This window comes from Equus caballus, chromosome 2, assembly GCF_041296265.1.
Source record: "Equus caballus isolate H_3958 breed thoroughbred chromosome 2, TB-T2T, whole genome shotgun sequence".
NCBI lineage: Eukaryota > Metazoa > Chordata > Mammalia > Perissodactyla > Equidae > Equus > Equus caballus.
Genome location: NC_091685.1, coordinates 117,764,595 through 117,789,450, shown reverse-complemented (window position 1 = coordinate 117,789,450; position 24,856 = coordinate 117,764,595). Strand labels below are relative to the sequence as shown.

The window sequence follows — 24,856 nt, the reverse complement described above, 5'->3', positions numbered from 1 at the left end:
TACTCTGTTAAATGAATAGCAGCTTTCTAGTTTCCTTCTTACTTTCTACTACTTTAGGCTTTAAAGTTCCAGTCTTAAGAGTGTCATCCTAACATCCTTTTAGCAAGTATAGTAGTCCCCTCAGATCCGCCGTTTAACTTTCTGCGGTTTCAGTTGTCAGCAGTCAACCATGGTCCAAAAATATTAAATGGAAAATTCCAGAAGGAAACAATCATAAGTTTTAAATTGTGTGCCATTCTGAGTAGCATGTTGAAATCTCGTGCCATCCCACTCAGGACATGACTCATCCCTTTGTCCCGTGGATCCACACTGTACAGGCTGCCCGCCTGTTAGTCACTGAGCAGCCCTCTGGGTTATCACATCAACTGTGGCCATAGCGCACTGCCCATGTTCACGGAACCCTTATTTTACTTAATAATGGCCCTGAAGCCCAAGGGTAGTGATGCTAGCAATTCGGATGTGCCAAAGAGAAGCTGTAAAGCGCTGCCTTTAAGAGAAAAGGTGAAATTCTCAGTAAGGGAAGAAAAAAAAAATCGTATGCTGAAGTTGTTCAGATCTATGGTAACTTTTATTGCAGTATGTTGTTATAATTGTTCTATTTTATTATTAGTTATTGTTGTTAATCTCTTATTGTGCCTAAATTTATACATTAAGCTTTATCATAGGTATGTATGTATAGGAAAACACATACTATATATATAGGGTTTGATGATATCCGTGGTTTTCGGCGTCCGCTGAGGATCTTGGGAAGTCTCCTCTGGGGATAAGGGGGGACTACTGCACAGGGGAAAACATTATGGCTTTCCTTAACCTCCAGAAGACATAAATCCTCCATTCATATGCAATTACACTGAATGATTTCTTACTCTATTTATCATTGTGTACGGCATGGGATGCCCTATGTCTTTGTTACTTTTGAGGTTTTCTTATAATCTTTGCTTTTGAATTCCAATTGTAAACTAAAAATTGTAAGCTATGGGTTGCTTGTTAGTTTTTGGCTCTAACACAGAACGTTGTTCAAGTCTACGTGTCCCCTGACCTTCACTGGTGTTCCAGCCTCTGAAGCCCCTTACCAGTCAGTCCAAACGCTCTCATTAGTTCAAGGTAGGAGAACATCTCGTTGTTATCGGCATCAAACAGCTCCAGTTGCTCTTGTTCTGGTGTCTCTCCTCCTAGAAGACTCGCTATTTCATTGTAAGTTAAATATCCATTTGCATCGTTGTCAGCACCATAGAAAAAGACTTGAAGATCTGTGGAAATGAAAGGCTTTGTATATTTCGACTCAGATTTCAAATGTCACCCCAGACGTCTCCCGCCCTTCAGAGCAGCACTTTGTCCGCATTGGGTTGGTTTTTCTGTTCCTCAGTCTCACCTAGGTCATTTCTACCTTCCACCCTGGCTTTTGTGGTGCATCTCTTTAACAAGCCAGTTGTTGCTCACCACCAAGTTTATCGCCTCTCATCATTCCACACTGAATTATCCGATCATTTACTTTAATCTTTCTGTTACTGTATTCTCATGGTGTTTTTATAGTTAAACCGTAAACTTAATGTTTTTATTGTTTTCTATTTGCTTCATTTATGAATATAATCATTTTAATAGAATATTCTCCTTCATGTATACTCTGGTTTTTGATATATCTATTTGATCTTATTTATCTCCTGAAACTATTACTAAAAACATCCATCTGACTAATGGTCTTTTCATCCTGAATCTTTAACTAACTGATTTACATTTATTTCTTACCTCCTATTTTTCTAACATTTCTTAATTTTGCATCAAAAGATTCCTGCTCTCTTTGTTATCAGTTCTGAATATACTGACATCTCTTATGCTGAGTTGGGTGTCGTCTGTAAAATTTATTTTAGTTTACATATAATCAAATGTTGTCTTCATTTATAACACTACTAAATAACTTTCCTTTGTCAGTATTCTTACTGCCCTCTCCGTCTCACTGCTCTAAATACTGCCTTTATCAAAACACAAGCAAACATTGTTTTCTGTGTTTCTAAAGTGCCAGGCGCTGTATGAGATACTGGGCATACAAGGATGAAGAAGCCATAGTCCCTGACTTCCAGGAGACAAAACCAGCAAGTAAGCAGTTTGGATAGGCAGTGGAATATATGTTGTCCTGAAGGTACAGACAATGTGCCATTGAGGCATAGCAAGAATGAGAGAATGTCCCACCTGGGGGTTGTTTTAGTTGAATTATACACAAGGAATAGAAGTTCAACAGGCAGAGAAGTGGATAGAGGTAATTTTTGAAAGGCATGGTCCTATGGTCAAAGTCACTAAGTCATGGACCAGTGTGACCCCTTAGGAAACTGCATAGTTTGGTCTGACAGGAGTGAATGTGGTGAAGATCAGATGACCGCCATCCTAAGGAATGTGTTTTCTAACTGACATCAGTCTTCCCTGTGGATCGTCGGTTTATCACTATCAAACACAGTTGGCATTGCATTAGCTGTTTGATAACTTTCCCCAGGATGTCTGTTTCTGTACCTGAGTGCTGCATACCTGGTCATATGGCACAGCTTTCAACACTGTTGGTGTCAAGCTTGTATTACAGATCATTTGACATAATGTACGGGCCCTTCTGTCAAATTAAATTGCAGAGAAAGACCAAAGTGTACCACCATTAAATTTGCTTGTGCTTGGTTTAGGAAATCTGCAAAACACTTATAATATGTCCAGCTTCTTCTTAGCTAATTTGAGGGAAAGGGAAGGAGAATTTTTCATTTCAACATATGAAAGATTATGTTCTGGTAATGAAAAGCTCATGAAAAAATTTATCAGATATTTTTACTTAACATGGTAAAGAAAAATACCTAGGACATTGACAGAGTGCTCAAGAATAACAGTAACAGAAGAAGGACGGTGATTATCTAGACGGTCGTGGGGTAAGTGGGAGTGCACAGATCACCACATAATGCTGTCTGTGGCAGAAAAGGAGAAATTACTATCAGGAACAAGAGTAATATACAGGAAATATAATAGCAATGTTATATATTATCATTTTTAGAGATTTTAAATCTAGCCATGTATATTATCCAATTAATCTTTGTTTCTTTTTACAGTTTTTGCTTTTGATTTAGCAGTTCTTTCTCTGTTTTTATTCATCTCTGTTTCACAAAATCACGTATTCCAAACACCAAAGCCGGGTCCCAGAATCAGATCCACTGCGGCTTCTAAAGCTTCCCAAAAGTGTGGAAGGGAGGGTGACCAAACTTGAGCATGGCTGAAGGGAATGAGTGTGGTTACAGAGTGTGGTCAATGAAGCAATCACGGCATCCCACTGTGATATTAATTCAACAGTGAGCTCTCTTCTCAGATTCAATAACTTTTTTCTGCCAGTGGGTGAAGAACTGTTAGACTGTAAAGTGATAAAATTGGGAAAAGTTTCGAGTTATGTGTGAAGCCCCTGCGTATATCTTCTAACCCGTTTTACTCAGTTTTGATTAGATTGTTGTAGCTCAATGGACCTATTATAGCCTTGCAGTTGGCAATAAGCAACACTCCTCCTCCTTGGGGAAGAAGGGAAATAAAACTTTTCTCCTTGATTCTGACTCATTTTTGGAGAGAAAATGAAAAAAAGAGACTGGGGAAGCAAGCAGCCTTGAGTTTCCTTCTGCGAGAGGCTGGTAATGGTGTAATCTTCGAATAGATTCAAAACTCTAAGTATAGAGATTGATGTTTTGAATTAGATTTGGTTCCACATTCAGTCCAGGGCTACATTTATATGAAGGTTAAAAGAAATAGAATTTAGCTGTGTGGTATGCTGCCAAACCTGGAGTTTAAGGTAACACAGCTGGCACCAGTAGCGGGGGTGGGAAAATGGAGATTGGTTTCACGCCTCTGCAATGCAAAGTAATTTAAATGTCAAATCTAAGGGAACCTTAGTTACATCCTTCATTGCTCCCCCCGTAGGAGATTTGCTCAAGTGCTCTTGACCAAGAGGGAATCATAAATCCCTTCTCTCCAAATCCCGTCAACCACATTCTGAAAAAATACAAACCACTATATGCAAATAATCATTAAGTGAAAAAAAAGTGTCACTGACTTACTTTACACTAAAATAAGGGAGCTAAATAATTCCCAGAGGAGGTTCTGTAATGGGTCACTATTTTATACTTACAATGACAGCTTCTTGGCCAAGATTTATTGAAGTTTATACTCTAATGTAAGTTTCTGTTTAAGGAGGTTGAACTAGTGGCCTTTAAAGTTCTTCCAAATATTGGGTGGACCATCAGTGGGTGGACCAAATTAGTATCATATTTCCTTGGTGTTGTCAAAGTCACTGACCTTTTCTTCCCTTCCTCTTCAGTCATCGCTGCCAACCAAATCTGGGCTTTTTATCGCTCAGACTCTATCCACTTCCGAAATATTCTACTCTGGCATCCCACTCTTCGACTTAGCCTCCTGTCATTCCAGTACTCATTTCCACTGCACGTTATTAGTGTCCACTTCCATAAGTGCTCCATTTTTTCTTTCAATCTAAAATATTCCTTCTAGGAGTATTTTCTTTGATAATAAGTCTGGGCCTTTCATCCCTAATTAAAAATTCTATTGTCTATACTCACAAAACTCTTGCCTCTACTTTCCTGCTGCACCCATGTAGCAAAAGGCCAGCCCTGGATCGGGCTGACCCCTGTGTTCTCTATTCCGGTCCCTGGATTGGTGAGCAATACTGGCAAAAATCGAGCAGCCACATGGATTGATGCTACTAAAAAATCAAGATTTTCATCTTCACTGAACTGTCAATGATACCTGCTCATCATTTATTTGTTCTATTTTGGCTCTCTCATTCTCCAAAGCTATTTCAAACTGTCGCCATTTTCCCCTCAGGTTTTTTAATTTGCCAATTTACCTCCATTGGTTCCAGCAGATGATCTTGCTTTTACTTTACTGAAAAAATTAATGTCCATAAGCAAGTGTTCATTCTCATCTTGCCACTTCTCTTATCTGTATACACATCTACCTTTTCCCTCTCTTCTATAGTTTCAGTGAAAAAATCACAATCTAACAAAATAAACAATAACAAAATTCACACACATTCCCCTCAGTGTCTAAGTCTAATTTCATTATCTAGATTCCACTTTGGAATTCTTCATTTCGTGGTGCAAATAAAAATATCCACAAGGCGTTTGAATGTGCAGATCTGGAACTCAAGAAAGACAGTCCGGCTGGAGATGTGTGTTTGGGATTCAGCTGCAAATAAAGATTAAATTGTGGCAGGAGGAAAGCACCTGACACATAGAACACTCAATATTATCAGTGCCTTGTCCCTATTCCCTTAGTCTCTTCCTCTTCCTCATGTCCTCTCTTAATTAAGGACACTAGCATTAATATGATCACGTAAGCCGTAAACCCTGGGATTGTCTTCGACTCCTTCCTCACTCACCACCTCCATGCAGTAACCAAGTCTTGCCAATTCTACTCCTTCGTGTCTTGAGTCTCTACTCTTTGGCTATTGCCTTAGTTCAGAGGGCTACCTCTTACCTGCCTTATTACCACATTCCATAATTGTTCTTCCTGCTTCCAGATTCCCTTCCCTACAAACTGTTTTCTTTCTGTTTAAAGAATGATCTGTCTAAACATGCAGATTTGACCATGTTACTTCTTATTACTCAAAGTCTTTAAGTAGCTCTCTATTCACAATAAGATAAAACCTAGACTGGCATTTAAGCCCTTTCAATATTTGGAGCTTTGACAACATTCCCAAACTCAGTTTCGCCACTTACTACACCTCCTTACCAGCCAAATTGAAAGACTGACATTTTCTCATATGCATCATGCTCTCTAATAAATATAAGCTTTAGTCTTCCTTCCTTCTTTCCTTCCTTCCTCTCTTCTTTCCTTCTTTTCTTCTCCCTACCCCTTCCCCTCGCCGTCTCCTTTTCTCTCTTTCTTTCGTTCCCACCACCTTTTGTCATTTCCTTCACTTCTCCCCAATTCTGCCCTCATCTTTCCTTGGCTAACTCTTTCCTCTTCAAATCTCACCTCAGATACTACCTCTTAGATTGAGACTTCTCAGTCTGGGTTTTCCCACCTGCCTCCAATTTCTCTTTTGGTTTTCTGTGCTCGTGGCCACTCATCATAATTATTCACATATTATTTTCTCCACTAAAGACACTGTATTAGTGACTTTTTATATCTGTATTCACTGCACTTAGCACTCATCATAATTATTCACATATTATTTTCTCCACTAAAGACACTGTGTTAGTGACTTTTTATATCTGTATTCACTGCACTTAGCACAGACCTGAGACTTAGGGAGCACCCGTAAAATGTTTGTTGAATGAATGAAAGAACTCTAGTTCTTTTCTGTCTTATTTCTTCCATATCAGCATATATTAGGACCTGGGGTGAGAATTTGGAGTGGGAATAGGGCTAAAATTATATATGATGAGACAAAATATATTTAACTGTTACCTTTTGACCACTGTATATCAAGGAAGTCCCCCTTTCTAGCTTTCTCCTAGCACTAAGCACATATTTATTTTCCCAGAGTTACTTTAAATATGTAAAAACATATTGAATGGTTTGGCAAAAGAAAAGTATATGTACATATAATTAAAATCTTGACATTTAATATTTACAGGATAGATATTATCAAAAATAAGGCAGATTGTATGGAGACAAATGACTTCTTCTTTGTTGAATCTTTTCCAGATGATATGCACGGGCGCTCAGCTTTGCATCAAACTATGAAACTTACCTGTAAGATTCTTTATGAATGAAATGATTGTCTTGGGTTTCTCTTCCAGTATTTCAGAATCTACTATATCTTTAAGATCTTGTGATGCTGGTTCTGGAACAACTTTTTGAAAGAGAACAAAACAGTCAGTGACCCTGGTCTAAGAAAATGAAAGGTCACGTGCTTGGTGTAGTATATCTAGGCAAACAAAATGTGGGTCTAAATTATCACTCTAACTCTGCAATCATCTCACCAAGTGACCTGGAACAGAATATTTGATTCTTTGTAAGCAAACATTTTCAGTTGTAAACACAATGAAAGCCTACCTGTTCCCACAGGTTAACGTTTCATGGTCTTCTCCATGAAGCTTGCCTGTGTGTGGTATTTAGACTTCTCACCAGGATCATTCACTTCTTTGTTCATTCAAAGACCCATTTATTAAGTGCTCACTCTGTGCGAGGCACAGAACTATGCCTTGTACATAGTACAACTATGCGTTGTAGATACCAGATTGACTAAGACATTGTCTTTGGCACAAAGACTACTGTCTAATGATAAGTTTGACAGCAAGAGGGTTTTGGAGGTGTGATGTAGAAAGCGCCCAGGTTGAGATTTCTAGTGCAATTCATATTCTCAAATGCAGTTTCAACCAACTCTCTGTTAAAATAGCCATGGTGACAAGGACAAACATGAAAAGAGTGACTCCAAGTAGCTCAAGGAACCAAGCACTAGCTACCCTTTTGAGAAGTCTAAGAGAAATTTTGACTAAATATAAAAAAATCAGATGGCATGAATCAAATGAGTCCGTTAGGCTGGATGAATGGAAGATCCCCAGATTTCGGGGTCCTAGAGAATAGGACAGAACAACTTGCTGCGATTCACTTCTTTGAAGCCATATAAATGCTGATAATATGAGTTAAAAATGAAATCCCAAACTTTTAAAATGCAACACTACTCTGGTACCGGACTTTGTTTATAGAGCCATGGCTCTATAAACGTCACACATGCAAAGTGCAAGTTGTCCTACTCAGAGGCAGGTAGTGAAGACAGAAGGAATTCTCACTCCAGTCCAGCAAAGGCACACTTCTGGATAGTACGTTGAGCTAACCACTGCGCTAACTTCCAAGTGTAGATCCTCATCGAACTCCGCTGGGAAAACTCAACCCTATCTACTTCCTCCCCTGGGAAAACTCAACTATTTACCTGCTCTGTACCTACACCAAACAGCTGACTATCACTGGAGAACACCACAGTGCTCACCAGTCTTTCCTTATACACATGGCCTCGATCTAAAATGGGCTCTCCACACTGCCCACCCTTGCCTCTTCCCTTCCTTAGTCAATTTGCTATTTTTACCTTGTCTTTTATTCATCCTTCTACGGTCCCTCTTTTCCCTCAGGCTCAGATGATGACTGTACATCATCCTTCTTTCAGAAAACAGAAATAGTCTTGAACTTCCTCATGTACTCACCGTCAAATCTACCAGCCTTCTCTGCTTCTGTATCTACGTTCTTTTTTGCCTTGATAATCGTTAAAACGCATGATGCCTTGGCTCCCATCAAGTCAGTTCTTCTATGCTTGCAGTTTGGATCCCATCCTGGTTTTTCAAGGTTTTACTACAGCAATACTCACCATCTTTCTCACATATTAATTTCTTTCCCTATATATCCCCAGCAGAATAAAAATATTTCTTGATATCTCCCACCTTTCAAAAAGATTCTTAATACCGTGTCTCCCTCCAACTAATTTCTGTTTTCTTTTCCCCTTTCATTGCAAAACTTCTCAAAAATGTCCCTTCAGTCTTTATATAGCCCACCTTTCTTGGGCTCCCACCCTCATCATTCTACTGAAACTGTTTTTTCCGAGACCACTGATGGCCTCCATCTTGTCAAATTCAAGGATCACTTTTGCATCTTTATCTTATTCAACCTCAACCTCTTAGTGTGTTTGACCTAATTTCCTCTTTCTTGAAATACTTTCTTTTCTTAATTTTTCTGTTTCAATGTCGTCTTCTATAAAGGAGAAATGTGATAGCACCTATGTTTACCTGTGTCTTACATTTGTTGGGAGGATTCAATGAGTTAATACGTGAACAGAGTTTAGAATGGTGCCTGGCATGTGATGTTTCTCAATAAATGAAAGCTATTATTGTTTCCTAGGAAGTACTGTCCTTTTGCCCCTCCTATTTCAATGGCCGCTTCTCAGTTTTGATTTCTGGCTACACCTCTGCTGTCAGACCTCTAGAGGTCAGAGCTCCCCGGAACTGGTGTCCTGGGCCTTTCTCTTCTCTGTCGTAACCCTCTCCCGATGTGATCCCACAGACCACCAGGCCTCTGACTTATGCATAGTTGATGCCCCAGAGCTGTGTCTCCTGCCCTGACCTGCCCCTACAGTTCCCAACCAACTGCCTACGTGGCACCTTCACTTCTAAGTCTCATAGCACTTAAAATTTAAAATGTCAAAACCAGAATTTTTAGTTTCCCGTGAGATTTTCCCGTATTGTGTATAGTTCTAATACTCACCCTGTCACTCAATGCCTTCATTGCTATATTTTTCTCATTCTCCAATCAAACAGTTGAGTCCTGTTGACTCTACTACCAGAAGTTTTCCTGAAACCTTTCATTTCTCTCCACCTGAGGCACAATAATCTTTCATCTAGCCGGTTGCACAAAGCTCCTAAAAGATCTCTCGCCTTCCCTTCTTGGCTTTCTAATATCTAGGTCTCCTCAACAACCGGGATCCTCTTCAGAAAACATATATCCTGTCATTTCACTCCCCTGTCAAAACCCTCTGGATTCCCTAACATCTTCCCGTGGCCACCTGGTCCTGCATGTTCTCACTGTCTCCGGTGCTTTCAGCCAGCTCTGCTGCACTTTCCACTTTGCTCACTAAGCTGCAGCCATACAGGACTTGTCCTGTTTCTCAAACCTGCTGAACTCATTTCCCCCTAAAGGTCTTTGCACTGTTGTTCCCTCTGCCTGGAATGGCCCCTTTCCCATCTCCAGCTGGACGCCCTTTATCCTCATTCAGTCCTCTGTCCAGATGCCTTCTGCTCAGAGTTCCTTCCTGATCACTCAGTTTAAACCACCCTTCTCCAGTGGCTGATTATCTAATCACTCTTTCTTGATTTCTTCATAATACTCATCAGTATTGAAAATCATCTTATTTATGCATTTCTTTCTTCCTTGTTTATGTTTATTTCTCTCAATGAGAATGCAATCTCCACGAGAGCAGAGATCTTCAATGCTGAGTCCTCAGTGACCAGGGTAATGCCTGGTACTTGGACTTGTTAGGTAAACATGTTGAGTAAGTGAAGGTTTAAGGGGTGGTGTTTCCATTAGAGTGTGAGAGCAACCAGAGGCAGTCCATATATTCTCTCTGTTGGTAACACTGAATCTTATAGATACCCTTCCTTAGATATAAGTAAACAGTGCATCCCTTAAAGCATAACAACTCCCTCCACACTACCCTGCTCAGCATGGACTTGAATACCAAAGTGATTGCGTTGCAAGGAATGTGGAAAATCCACGCTAGAGTTTCAGAGAAAGGCTTGTTAAATACAGTGACTTGATTTCTCAATTCATTTATCTCAGGCTGCTGGTTTTCTCCATTGATGAATTGTTGATAATAATCTCTGCCTGCTTGTAAGTGTAAGTTATGGAAATAAGTTATTGCTCATGTTAAAATGCTTTGCCAGTATTTTACTGTTGTTAAGGTTACATGTGGCATTTGGATTATTTACAGAAGTAGGGATTGGTATGGAAAAACCCAAAGTCTCTCTTCTCATGATTATTGTCATGTATCATTCATGCATTTCTTCACTTTTTCAACAAACACATACAGACTTCCTAATATGTGCTAGGAAATATGCCTGAAGCTAGGCAATGAATTACACATATACCAAGCCCTTTCTGGATATTATGCTAAAGCAAATTATCAGTATAAACAATGATCAACATACCAGAAATATCATAATTTTGACTAGACGTTACATATGGCAGTCCTGGAGTAGAAAATTTCTTTCCTTTTTCTTGGAAGGGCTGAGTTGGTGCTATATATGAATTTAAATGTCCCATCCTGGTTATATTCAATGTATTCTCCAAAACATAGAGATTATCCTTAAGTTGAGAAAGCTGCAAAAAAACACTGTCTAGGTCCTAGAAAGCAAATTATAGTTAGTGACTGGTTAAAGGAAGATAAAAAAAAAGCTCAATCAAAATAGTTTCAATTATACCTCATTATGTCTTAAAAAAAGAGATGCTACAAAGCACATCCAGGGAAAACGCTTAATACTGAAAGTGGCTTCTGAAAGCACACCATAAAGGAAAAAAATCTCTATTTAAGATAACATTCATTATTTAAATTATTTTCAATTTATCCTTCTTGATCTCTTTAGGTTTAAAAGTCTGCCAACCAGGTGAACCTCACCCTACTCACCCTAAACAAAGAAAAGAGATGGTTAGATTGGACTTTTCAAATAAAATTATACATATGGCATGGAAGTTTGCTCTTTAAAGGAATTCTACCCTAAAACCTTATGAAGCAAATAATGCTGTTATCATTTCTTGTGGGAATAAATTCAATGAATAAAAAGTATATATTCAAATTATTTAAGTCAATTAAACATGTAAAATTAATTGTCAAATTCTCCGTGTTGAGCTCATAATAATATTTATAATGATAGGAAGAGTTTCAATGGCAAATAATGTTATAATTTCCTACATTAATGAGGATCTCATGGGTGAAAAAGGCGAACTTATGCTTATTTTCTGATGAAAATTGGAGAGAAATCATATTCATATTTATTAATTATGAATATATTAATATATATGTATTCATTATGAAATAACTCTCAAGTTGACAACGCCTGTCAGCTGCATCTATTAGAACTTTGAAATGATAAAGTGACTTATTAATATGTCCTTGAGTTATTTTTATATATTTTAAAGATATTGTTGCATATGATAACACATTATGTAAGCATTGAGGAATTAGATAGCATGAAGAATACTTTACTAAAATTCTGGTTTCTTGGTTGTGCTGAGAAATAGAACAAACAATTTTTCTGACAGGAGCCAGAGAGGTCAGACAGCTACATGCTGTGTTGCTGATGTTATGAACAAATCTTTGGTGACCTCTAGTGGTGAAATATAGATTTAATTATTCACTTTTTTCAAAGTTAAAGTTGCCAATAGTGCATATAATCTTGAGAGATGCTGAGAGAAGTTGGAGATTGGAACAAAATGAAGAAATTTACTAAACTTTCTTTCTTCAGCAAAAATACCTTATAACTGGTTAAGAAAAAAGGGAAAGCAGAAAACAGAAGAGGAAACTTTTACCAAAGGTTTTTATATTTTATTGTGAGAAATTTGGGTAGAGAATAAAATTTAAAATAATTTGTTCACCAACTTATATTATAAATATATTTATTTTTGCAGTTATATTTAGCTTATGTTGATATGCTCCAATTCTGAATAGAAGTAGCACACATTGCTCTGGGTAGGTGAATTACAGTAATGTGGATTTCTAAGAGAATTCAGATGGAAGCCAATAGAGGACCAGTGTACATATTTTCTATTTTCCATAATCTACGATTATTCATTATACTGTATTTCCATTTTATTTTGGTGATGATGGAGTAACGATATAATTAGCAGCCGCAAATTTTGTTGACCTACATTTCCATTTTATATGTTATTTAAGCAAAATAACTTGCCAAACAATGAAGCCATTGATTTTTACTAGGCTGTAAGGGACAAAATTATCTATATTTTTAACAAAAGAACTCACTTAGAGCTTGCGTCACCATGTTGAAACACTTTGCTGGAGACAGTCAGAGCCTGTATTCAGATGTATAGCTCCTAACAGAAATGGGGACAAATTTTTTTATTATCTTTAAGCTTCAACTTTATTTTTAGAATGAAAGTATTGGATTTGATAAACTCCAAGCTCCCTCTGAATCCCAATCTGCTTTGACTTTTATGACTATCCATATGCTTTATTTACTCTTTGGAACAAAATTCTACTATAGAGCGGGGAAAAAAATCACAACTATTCTTCTAAATGCTGTGTCCACACGCTATAAGGGGAATTGCAATTTTGTTAATTATCCAATTAATTTAATTACTTTAGGCGTTTAAATCCAAACTCAATTTTTCATAGCCTCATTTACTTACATTAATGTGTCTATATTGATTAAATTAAATGTGGGGTTCTCGCTTTGCGATGTTGATTTAGCCTGTGAACTGACAGGGAAGTAATAAGAGAGGATACAATAATGTAAATTACTAACGTTTCTCAGGGGAAATATGTGTTTTCTTTACACTAAATAAGCTCCACTGCATTAATCATACTTGAAATAAACAATGAAATATTTGAACTATTTGAACAATATTTGAACACACGGTCAAAATTCTAAGGACAGTTATCATTTTTATTAATCTACTCAGAAAATATTTACTGAGTACCTACTAAGTGCAAGTACATTGTGTTTAGAGAGACAAAGGAAAAGAGCAGACCGAAGCTTCATGGAGCATGCGGTCAGCATAGCTGGGAAAATTGGCATTGACAGAATTAGAACTCAACACAAGTGTGAGATCCCATGAGAATTTATAATAACAAGAGAGCTTAATGTTGTCAGGACATTTAGAATGCGTATTTCAAAGGTATATTTTACCCACTATTTCTAGATGCCTCTCCACCAAAGATTTTTCAACCTATTTTAGTCAGTCTTCTTGTGGGAATTGAAAGTAAGAGCTTTACTCAAAGCCAGAATTAAAAGACACTGGGGGTATGATCAGTTGCAATGTGTGTCAAAATGACTTATGTTTAAAAAGATAGAGCAAACTCAGAGTAACCATCAGGATGCTCTTCTCCTTCACGTTTGTTCTGATGTTTTGGTGAGCGGGAGAAAGTGTCTAGCTGGGGCATCAGGAATGTCACAGGCTTGTGAGAGGGTATGAATGCCGTCTGTCTGTCATGGACATCAAGGTCCAGCAAACTGAAGCCCTTACCTTTGCTTTTGAGTATTTTCTACAGTATTTAATTTTCTCTGATTTGCTCTCATATATGATTCTTAAGCCCCTCTGTTTTCCAGAAGAGTGGACTAATTTTTATCTTCTTGCCCCCAAAATCCAGATTTTGAAGCTGCAACGGGCATCTTTGGCCATCAGATCCCCCGCTCTAATTGAGGCCTTAGTGTGCCCCCAGCCTGCCCTCATTATGTTTTTCCCACAACACAATTTTATACTTAAAGAAACAGAAGCTGAGAAAGGCTGAGTGACGGAACTAACAAAGCTGGAAAAATGAAGACAAAACAAACGAAACGATACGTAACTCGCCAAATGCGAATGGCCTTGTTTAGAGTATTCTTTCTTGTCTCTCTTATTTATACTTTTTTTCATCAGCATAATCGCAGAAGTCTAAGTATATAATTTTTCTGCTTTTTTTTTCATTTGGCATTGTAGAGTATACATTTTTTCCACACTGCTAAGGATTGTATTTATCAGTTGTAGTCTTGTGAAATAGTCTATCAGAGTATATACGTCATAGCTTACTTAGTTATTATATATTTATATAAATATATAACTTTATTTTGTTGTGTGTTTCTTTCCCATTGTTTACTATTATGAAAAATACTTTCAGGAATATCTTTGTGTTTGCTACTTCTGCAATATTTGCATTATTTTATTAGGATAGAGTCTGGAACTGACATCTGACTGATGAATGGATAGGAATATTTTAAGGCACATGATAGGCTTGTCAACCTGCTTTCCAAAAATCTTCAACAGTTCACAATATCACTAGTACTTTTTTTCTTATCATTCATTATTATTAGGAATTAAGCTTTTGTTTTCTTCTTTTGCCAGTTTGCTGAATGAAAATTGTCTTTCAGTTTAATTTTAATTTTCATTTCTTCACTAAGAAAGATATTTATATATACTTTCTTGTCTGAGAGTATTTAAACTTTTTATTCAGGATTTCCACAGGCTTTCATATTTTTTGGCAAATATATCTCCTACTGTATTATTGCCTTTAACGTTTGTGCATAATAGTTTAATTTTTTCTGATCTATCTTTTCCTTTGAGTTCTCCCCTTGTTTTCAGACTTATGAAGTCACTCTTGTCCCCTCTAGAGTGTTGATAAATATTTAGTTATAACTTTTTTTGAGAAAGATTAGCCCTGAGCTAATGTCTGCTGCCAATCCTCCTCTTTTTTTTTTTTTTTGCTGAAGAAGACTGGCCCTGAGCTAACATCCATGCCCATCTTCCTATACTTTATATGTGGGATGCCTGCCACAGCACGGCTTCACAAGCAGTGCGTAGGTCCGCACCTGGGATCCAAATCAGCGAACCATGGGCTGCCAATGCGGAATGTGCTGACTTGACCGCTGCAACACCGGGCCAGCCCCTAGCCCTAACTTTTTTAGTTGTATGCTGTTTAATTTTGAATATTTTAGTTTCACCAATATAAATTAATTTTAGTATTTGATGTGAGATATCTTTCTGAACTAATTTTCTCCCAAGTTGATAAACAATTATTGCAGCACACTTTACCATATGCTTTCTTCTCTCTGATTTGGCCATGCTTTCTTTGTCACATAAAAGTTTTCAGTTTATCAGGACTGACATCCGTGTCTTGTTGAAGGAGTCTGTTTTTCTTCTTGCTCAGGTTTCTTCCTGTTACATCCTTTGCCCATCACTGACCTTGATGAATATTAGTTAAATGAATGGCTATAATTTTGAATATGTTTTTGTCTCCTGATAAGCTAAGTGGCACTCTGATCTTCTGACATCAAGTACAGGTGTCTGTCTTTCACATTCTGTTTCTTTGCTCATTTCAATGCAGTTTTGTTCAAATGTCTCCTAAATATGTTTGGTCTCAGATATATCGTGCAGGGACTTCTGAAAACCTGGCATCATTCTTTCAATGCAGCATTTTTTCCAAGAAGAGCTCCATGACTGCGTAGTGGAGAGTCACTTAACATTTGATCAATTAGCAACAAGACACTGACTCAGAAACAAAGAAAAAGTTTTTAACAAAATGGCATGAACAGACGACAAATCTGAGAAAGAAATCCTTCTTTCTTCTGGTTAGCCCACTGACCCTTTTCTCGGGAATGAAATAGGGGTGATTTCAAAGATGCTTTTATGCTATCGCACGAAACTGTTCTGTGCTGTTTACGGATACTACAAGCTAGCCATTCACTGAAGCCACTTGGCGGCTGTCCTAAACATAAAAGGACAATTCAAGGGTAACTGACCTTGATACCCTGGTTTTATATCTTGAACATAAATTTGGTATTCACAGTCCTAGTCTGAAGTATACATTTGAAAAGTAAAGCAGAAAAGACATGTGAATATAAACTCAGTTATTAATACTACTCATATCATTAAACATGGTCTATTTGAAAACATTCCCAGGACATAAGTAGTGATTTATTTGTTTAGGGCGAAATTTCTCCTCCTCCTTCTCACTAAACAATCTCATCTGAGTTCTTCATGTTCAGTAAATTCTAAGCTCTGGGGAATGCATTTTCCTTCCTATAACTCAATGTGGTTTGCATTAGTCCTTAATAAATATATTATGATATGCTCTATCCCTCCGTTTGCAGTTCAGAGACCACTGTAGCTTCCTGCCAACCACCTCCGAAATGAGCAAATAGGCTATAGCGCTCAAGGTGAGTAACCGTGTATCTTTTAAAATTGAATTATTATCCTTTTAAAAAATTAATCATCCCCACTTGTGCACCAACCTAGACAGAGTACTGACCTCCTCTAAGCGGTTTTGAAGGTTATTCAAAGTGGTGGTGACATTTTCAAGACGTTTCTCGAGTGCGTTCAGTTTTGAACCAACAGGATTCTGTAGCTGCTGAGAAGGAAGCACACAAAGGCGTTACATCAGGCAAAAGCAATGAGAGCGATAGCTGGATCGCAGTGAAATTACTTGAAGCCATTTGATTTTTCAGTTTCCCCATAATGCCTGAAGTTCTTTTTCAGCAAGGTAAAGGTGTCGGTGATATTTTAGTGGTACAATACTGACATCCAATGAAGAAACAAATTAAATCTTATTTATTTCCTTTGAAGAGATAGAAAAGAGTTGTTTATCCTATTTCTATGAAATTGTTCACATTGAAGAATTCATTCAATTTCAAATCACGTAAATTCACTTCTCTATATTGTCCCTTTAAAACAGTGTTAGAGTTATCGACACCGGTGTTGCATAAATACGTCGAAAGTTTTCTGTTGTAATCTCTTTTTGTTGTGGGTGATCAGTGGAAACACGGCAGACAAGTCCTTGTTTCTTAGTTCATTCAGGCTATCAGCATTAAGTGAATATGTATCATTTGCTTGTACATCATTATAGTCATGCCATTAAAATGAACTTAGAAAAGATATGCTGTTCAGCCTAAAGAGAGCCAGTAATTATGGACATTTTTCCCCGTAACTTGGTAGGGTTGGGGTGAGTCAATGTTCAGTTGATTTTCTAATGTTACATAATGAGATGTGTTTTAACAATTAAAAAATAGGAAAGAGCCCTTACTGCTGATGTGCTAAACCACAGTCTGTGTAAATGGACGTTTCCACAAAGCTGCTGCGGTCAGTGGAAAGCAGAACCTCAGGCTGTCATTTTCCTTTCAGCAGAAAGCAATGTGGATGCTGCCCAACAGGAATGAAGAATTCTTTTCGAAACTCAGATAAGTTTGATAGTTTAGACTGAAAGCTCAAGAGCCTACTGAAAGAAAATTTGAAAAGGGAACCATGAGGGACACCTTTACATGTGTACACATGTGTTTTCCTGTTGAGCATACCTCCTCATTCTTTTGATAATGGAACCCCTCTTTATTGTGGAGTTCTATGTAGTTTGGTGGGAAAATCCTTCCCCTCAGTGACAAGGGTGTGCATTGAGCCAGACTTGGCCAGTCTGAGGAATTCATCTCCTGCCAGAAGTGTTTAGTGAAGGCATCAGCACAAGAACCCAGCAGGGAGCTATCTTTCAGACTGCCAGGATTGCTAAACCTGTAGGACAGGAACTTTAGACACAGTGGCTCTGGATTGCTGGATCCAGCTGTACCTGAAACCATTATTGGATGTTTTTAGTTGCATGAGTTAATACACTTATTTGTATACATAAGTTAGTTTATTCAGAGGCTTATTTTGTCTTTGCTTATAATAGAAAGAAACCTGAAGAATGCAATGAACCTCATATTGGTGACAGGCATAAGAATTTTGAAACAAATCATGACTTCTTTACAACCATGGATTGATGCTACCAGAACATATTTATCGTTTCACAAAGGATTCCCTTTGGAGAAAAGAATGAAACTTACTCTCTATTATCCATGCAGAAAAAAGATAGTATTAATAGAAAGTCAAAAAGCAGTAAATGAGTGAAACGACATCTGAGTGGCATCTATTCATAATTGTCTTACTAATCAATTCAGTCATCTTGAATCACTTCTTATGTTTTTGTTTTTCTTTTATCTTTTATGAAGGAGTTGACCTCCATAGCATAAATCTGACTCACGCCAGATGCCTGTCCTGGACGGTCCAGAGGCTGTATCCACGGAGGGCTGACGGGCTCCTGCACAAAGCCATCAGGAAAAGCACAGCAACAAAACAGAAAAGAAAACACTAGCAAACGCAAAATCAAACACCAAACATATGTAGGAGATTCTAATACCCTAAGTAATCTAAGTTCGGATTTTCTTTTGACATAAACATCTCAACCAAAGAGTTTACTCATTTTTTGTTCGTTTTGCCTTTTGCCTTCCCTTCAATGTTTTGGGTGTGGTGAATCTAGGAATACGAATTTGGTTTTTTTCCCTTTTCTTTCTAATTCTTTTGTGGAAATTTTAATGAAAAAGAAGAGTTTAAGACACTGGAAAAGTATAATAGAAGCTTGGATACACTAGAATGTGGAAAGTCGGATTAACAGTATTTTTTCATTCCTTTAGTCAATAAAACAACTCAACACAAATCAAATGTGTATTGTGTGCTAGGCATTTTGCAAGAGTGTTTTTCTATTATTTTGAAAAAATAAAAGATTGATGCTGGGCCATTTGAGACAGGAACAGATGAAGGGATTTGGGTGGTTTTAAGCATAACTTTAAGTAGCATATTTTTCCCCACAATATTGGGTCTGTCTGTATACAAATTCGAACTGAGCAAGACATGGGGGTGGAGCAGAAATTGCTGAGAGGAGCAAGGCGCTTTCAGACTGTGTCCTGAGGTTTGCTGTTCCTTGCAGACCGCGGAAAACTCTCTCAGCACTGAGGGAGAGGGTCTCCTTTCCCACCCCAGAGGATCAATAACTTACACTTATTTTATCTCTTCAATGTCCCAGCAAACTAGAAATTTCTGGTTTAGTAGCTCTCGACAACGACCAGGCAGCAGAAAAACTTCTAACCAGATTAGTGAGCTAATAAGCAGGATGAAAATTGGAAGTGGTCACTCAGAGTCTGATTCAGTGTAAAAATGCATATTTTACCTTACAGTTTAGTTACAAATAATTCCGTGGGGGGACCTAACTTGGTGGATATATCCGGGGAGGAGGATAGATAGAGAAGGAGGCATATCGTCCATATATGAACTTGGTGGGTGAGCTGTTGAAGCTCAGATACAAATTCACCAGGAGTGATTTAATTTTCTCAGCATAACATACTGTGTATAACCAACTGCCAGATTCTTAGCTCCTCTCTGATTGGGCCCCACATAGTAATTGAGCTGAAATAACAAGGTCGGGCTAAATAGTGTATTGAGGGGCGGGGAAAGTGGTTCTTTTTATGACTGCATAAAGATTCTGCATAATTGTTTTGCTTTTATCACTATTTTCCTGTTTGGTATAACTCTGAACGTGATCCGTTCTATTTTTTAAAAGGCAGCTCTTTATTTCACCCAGATGATGAATCCATTAGGTATCAATCTGAAACGTGTGCTGTTTTCTTGCTTCGTACAAGGACGACTATCTCAGGCCAATATTCTGCAGGAACTGCAGGCTCTGTTTAGGCTCTGCCATCCAGGACTGACCACTGCCACACTTTGTTGCAAACATTTCCATAGTCGTCATCTAAGACTGTGGCTTTCACTGATGTTTCTTCAGTCTTTAAATTTGTGGACAGAGATGATTAAGGATTACATTGCCCTGATTACCATCAACTGGTTAACAGTGTATAGAGATTTACCTTGTGATGCTACTAAGAGAAGCGAAGTCAGTAGGAATGGGCTATTGATGCAGCAGATAATGCCTTCTACAGGAAGGAAATCGAGATGTGTTCTGGTCACTCTCTCTCCCCCCATTTAACATATTCCATAAATATTTTATATCTCTAGATGAATATTCCCCTGCTACAGACAATTGAATGATAAACATTCTCTTGTATGAAAATGAATTAGTTTTATTACCAGGATCTAATAGTGGTTGTAATAGAAACTAACTCGAACTGTTTATTTCCTGGCAGAAAAAAAGAGCTGCTGTAAAATATTCTAAAATGGAAGTTAATATATTGGGTAAAACGTTTGGTTTATTTATACCGTATTGCATATTAATATATGAAGGCTCATCTTGTGCTCTGTGTGGTTTATCGGGCATTTTTATACGGCTTAAGGGGCAATGAGTAGCACCCTATAAACATGTTGGAAGCTAAAATTATTCAGTCCCACTCTCTGGTCTGGCATTGTGAAGACTTGCTTGTCCAGTTGTTGCTGTGTTAAGAGCACACCAGAATTGCTGTCTGATGACAATCTTAGTCTTACCTGTGGGTATTACCTGGCTCACCTGGGAGCAGAGGTGAGCAGCCCCTCTGGCTAGGTACATGTCCTTTACAGGATCTTAATTTTTACAAGAGGATATCAGCCTGCTCCCGCAACTGCCTATTGGAGCATGCAACACCTCGCTGAACTCCCTCGGGAGAGCAACTGTCCTCAGGGTCCTTCCACAAACCTAATCTTGACCTGACTGTCTTTCAATGGCTTTCAAAGCTTGCCTGAGAGAAATGATGGTCATAAAGGACTGTACAAAGATTATATTATCCATCCATTTGTTTAGATTTTTATTTTTCAAACATTTTTCTAGTAGCAGGATACTTTTTTCAAATGGGATTTTACACACAGCCTTACAAATAAAATGGATTAAAAGAAGAGTCTACACCATGGGACTCTCCTTTGACGGAGATGGGACCCCTCGATGTCTTCCGTGGAACCCACAGCTCTGCAATGAACAGTTTGAAAACCACTGCTCTAATCTGGGGTTGCAAGCCCAGATGCCTTTAGAGGTCTGCTCAGGTGGAGGAAAATGAGTCTGTCTCTAAGATACTTGGGAAGTAGTGAGGGATATAGATATATAAGAAACTAATATCATATTTGAATGAATGTCTTTGGGGAGTTATGCATGTTCTTGTTATATATATATGTGCGTGTGTGTGTATGTTTGTGTGTGTGTGTGTAAGTGTGTATATGTGTGTGTTTGTGTGTATACACGGAGGATAACTGACAGATCTACATAATCTAGGAAAATTGTTTAATCTCTCTGAGGTACTGCTCTCATTTTTAAAATGGGAATATTATCACCTAACCCATCAGTTTGTTGGCTAATTAAATGAGGTAATTGTATGAAATACTTTATTAGATTGCCTGGCACATAAGAAGCACTCAGTAACTGTGAGGTGGTCATGCTTATTTTGTAACTGGAACAATGCATGCCTACATGAGAGCTAATGACAATCATCAATTACGTTTTGGGGATTGATAGCTTTGGTTTCCACTTTATAACTCCATTTTTTATTTGCTGAGCTATTGTGAAATAAATTACATACATCATTACATTTCATCTCTAAGTACTTCCATTGTGCATCTTTACAAAAATAAGAACACACACATACCTAAAATAACATTACCACATCTGAAAATAAAATTTCCTTAATGTCATCCAATACTCAGTCCACTGTCAAATTTTACCATTGGTCCCCAAAAGGTCTTTTATAGTATATTTGTCCAATAAACAACTTAAATGGGAAAACACTTAAGTTGCTTTCTGTATAATCTAAACATTGTTTGGCTGTTTCTAAGCAATTAATTTTATACAAGTTGGCTAGTAGAACAAGACAAACGTTAGGCCAACGGAAAGGACAAAGAAAAGACCTGGCTAGAACAGTCTATTACAGCTGAACGGACAGCCAGAGCATGCTGTTCATGGCGAGTGGTATTTTTGCAGTTGGACTCCAATGTCACAGGATAGGGAGTCATGCTTTTGGATTCATTTCAGCAAGTAATACAACAATGAACAAAATACAAACCTGAGAATTGACAGTATAGAAGAGAATTCATGACTGTTTCCGTAGAAAGATACTTGTCTGATAAATTACGCATATAATTGTGCAGCTGGATGATTCTGCCTTTAAGCACCAGGAAGATATGTTGATGCAAAGGAATGAAGTTTTAGTAAAGCCAATGCAGTTCCAAATTTAAATCTTCTATTATAAAATGATATGACAAAGAGTTGTTTTTTGCTTTTCAAATGCGAGTGCTAGTTTCTTTGATTTTTGAGCTGTTGACATAGATTTTCACCTCTTGTGGTTTTGTACTTTATGAGAGATTCACAGCAATCAGAGATAAACGAGAATGAAACTGAGCATTTGCTTTTTTATTTCCTTTAGCCTGAGGTTTCCAAACATATATGCCACTCCGTCAATTGAAGTGAATATCCCCCGATTTCTGAACTTTGAAGGTAAAGCTAAATCTCTTTTCTTCCCCTAAGTTACCAAGAAATGCATACACACAATCACACTCACGCAGTCCTTGTATAATATTTTTTGGAAGTAATTTGCCAACTTCAAGAATCGTCAGTATGATTTCCGCTGTCATATGAAACAATTGGTTTATTGTGAGTTTGGGAATCAAGTCAGATATTTTAACCATTCCTTCTCAGTGTCCTTCCTTGTCTCCACTGCTCCCTGTTTTCTCATTCTAAATATTTTTTCTGAGTGATCACATTCATTATGTTCCAACTACGTTAAGTTTTCTTATTCAAAAATATAATTAATTCAAGAAATATCGAGCACCTGCTCTGTATCAGACACTTTCCTAGGCACTAGGGCTACGTAGTAAACAAGACAGGCAAACACGTCGAAAGCTCACGGAGCTCGCGTTCTACAGGGAGGAGAGAGAAAATAACCCAAATAAACTAGTGATACATACTATGCGATGGAGAAAAATAAAGTCAAGAAGGAAGAAAGGGCGTTCTGGTGAAGCGGGAGTGGGGAGAGGAGTCACAATTATAAATAGTGTATATGGGAATGCTCTGATCATGCCGGGTGCACTGTCATGGGGCTGTATTTACTGGAAGAACGGGGAGGTTGATACTGTTTTCAAAACTTTATTCTTCTAGAGCAGTTTTAGGTTTACAACAAAATTGAGAGGAAGATATGGAAATCTTCCACATGCCCCCTACTCCAGACATGCTCAGCCTCCCCAATTGCCAATATTACTCATCAGAATGGGACTTTTTTTTTTAAACCAAGGAAGGACCTACATTGGCACATCATTATCACCTAAAGTCCATAGTTAATATTAGGGTTGACTTTTGGTGCTGTACATTCTATGGGTTTGGAAAAATGTATTATGACATGTACTTACCATTGTAGTATCATAGAGTAACTTCACTGCCCTAAAAATGCTCTGTGCTCCACCTGTTCGTCTCTCCCTTCCTCCTACCTCCTGGTGACCACTGATCTTTTTTTTTTTTTTTTTTTTTAGGAAGATTAGCCCTGAGCTAATATCTGCTGCCGATCCTCCTCTTTTTGCTGAGGAAGACTGGCTCTGAGCTAACATCCATGCCCATCTTCCTGTACTTTATATGTGGGACACCTACCACAGCATGGCATGTCAAGCGGTGCCATGTCTGCACCTGGGATCCAAACTGGCAAACCCTGGGCCGCCGAAGCGGAATGTGCAAACTTAACTGCTGTGCCACCGGGCCAGCCCCACCGCTCCAGATTTTAACCATTGTAATAGATGTGTGGTGGTATCTCGTCATTTTAATTTGCATTTCCCAGATGACATATGACGTGAAATATCTCATGTTTATTTGCATATTTGCTTATATGTTTACTTGCCATCTGTATATCTTCTTTAGTGAAGTGTCTGTTAAGGTCTTTTGCCCATTTTTAATCTAATTGTTTGCTGACTAATCGTTAAGTTTTAAGAGTTCTTTGTATATTTTGGGTAACAATCCTTTATCAGATGTGTCTTTTGCAAATATTTTCTTCCAGTCTGTGGCTTGTCTTCTCATTCTCTTGACATTGTCTTTCACACAACAGAAGTTTTTCATTTTAATGAAGCCCAGCTTATCAATTATTTCCTTCATGAATCGTGACTTTGGTGTTGTATTGAAAAAGTCATTATATCCAAGGTCATCTAGGCTTTCTCCTATGTTAGCTTCTAGGAGTTTTATAGTTTTGACATAAAACTATATGATCCATTTTGAGTTAATTTTTATGAAAAGTGTAAGGTCTGTGCCCAGATTCAGATTTTGTATGTGGCTGTCCGGTTGTTCTAGCACTGTTTGTTAAACAGACTATCTTTGCTCCATTGCATTGCCTTTGCTCTTTTGTCAAAAATCAGCCGACTATGTTTATAAGGGTCTATTCTGGGGATCTCTATTGTGTCCTGTTGACCCATTTGTCTGTTCTTTCACCAATACCACACTGTCTTTTATATTCCCATAGCTTTATAGTAAGTCTTGAAATTGGGTAGCATCAGTACTCTGATTTTCTTCTCCTCCTTCAGCTTTGTGTTGGCTGTCCTGGGTGGTTTATAATGTTTTGTAAAAAGGCTCAAATCGCCTAGATTTGGTTTTGACTTTCACCAGCTGGGATGAGAAGCCAGTTGTTGGTGACTGAGTTGAGGACAGTTAGGAGGTTACTGACATAACCAAGTAAGCTCTGACTAGGGATGTTCCAGTAGGTGTAAGGGAGAAATGGTCAGATTCTGAAAATACTTTGAATGTAGAACCGACAGAATATCGATATTGGAGAAAGGAAAGTGTCAAATTGTCATCCAAACTTTTGTCCTGAGAAACTATGAGAGTGGAGTTTTAATGAGATGTGAGATGTAAAGAGTTCAAAAGGAGCAGGTTGCGTGTGTGTCAGGGAGAAGAAGA

The 24,856-nt window shown here is 37.9% G+C and overlaps 1 protein-coding gene and 1 long non-coding RNA gene across 6 annotated transcripts in view; one reads left to right on the top strand and one right to left on the bottom strand.

Annotated features, from left to right (window-relative positions):
* The window catches only part of LOC111770560 (EF-hand calcium-binding domain-containing protein 14-like), a 75,607-nt gene that overhangs the window by 3,598 nt on the left and 47,153 nt on the right, over window positions 1-24,856 (bottom strand). For 2 of the 5 annotated variants that reach the window (XM_070259713.1, XM_070259716.1), the window contains 4 exons: window positions 16,472-16,570; window positions 10,662-10,857; window positions 6,722-6,823; window positions 552-1,250 (listed from right to left, as the gene is read on the bottom strand). In XM_070259713.1, the coding sequence (XP_070115814.1) occupies window positions 1,042-1,250; window positions 6,722-6,823; window positions 10,662-10,857; window positions 16,472-16,570 (606 nt within the window). In that variant the 3' untranslated portion in view covers window positions 552-1,041. Of the gene's footprint in view, window positions 1-551; window positions 1,251-6,721; window positions 6,824-10,661; window positions 10,858-16,471; window positions 16,571-24,856 lie in introns of those variants that run through there. The other 3 variants (XM_070259714.1, XM_070259717.1, XM_070259715.1) reach the window with 2 other exon arrangements.
* Window positions 1,980-23,589, top strand: LOC138923095 (uncharacterized). Its single transcript, XR_011436295.1, has 4 exons — window positions 1,980-2,094; window positions 16,314-16,379; window positions 18,195-22,423; window positions 23,452-23,589. It is a non-coding gene; the product is annotated as an uncharacterized lncRNA (long non-coding RNA).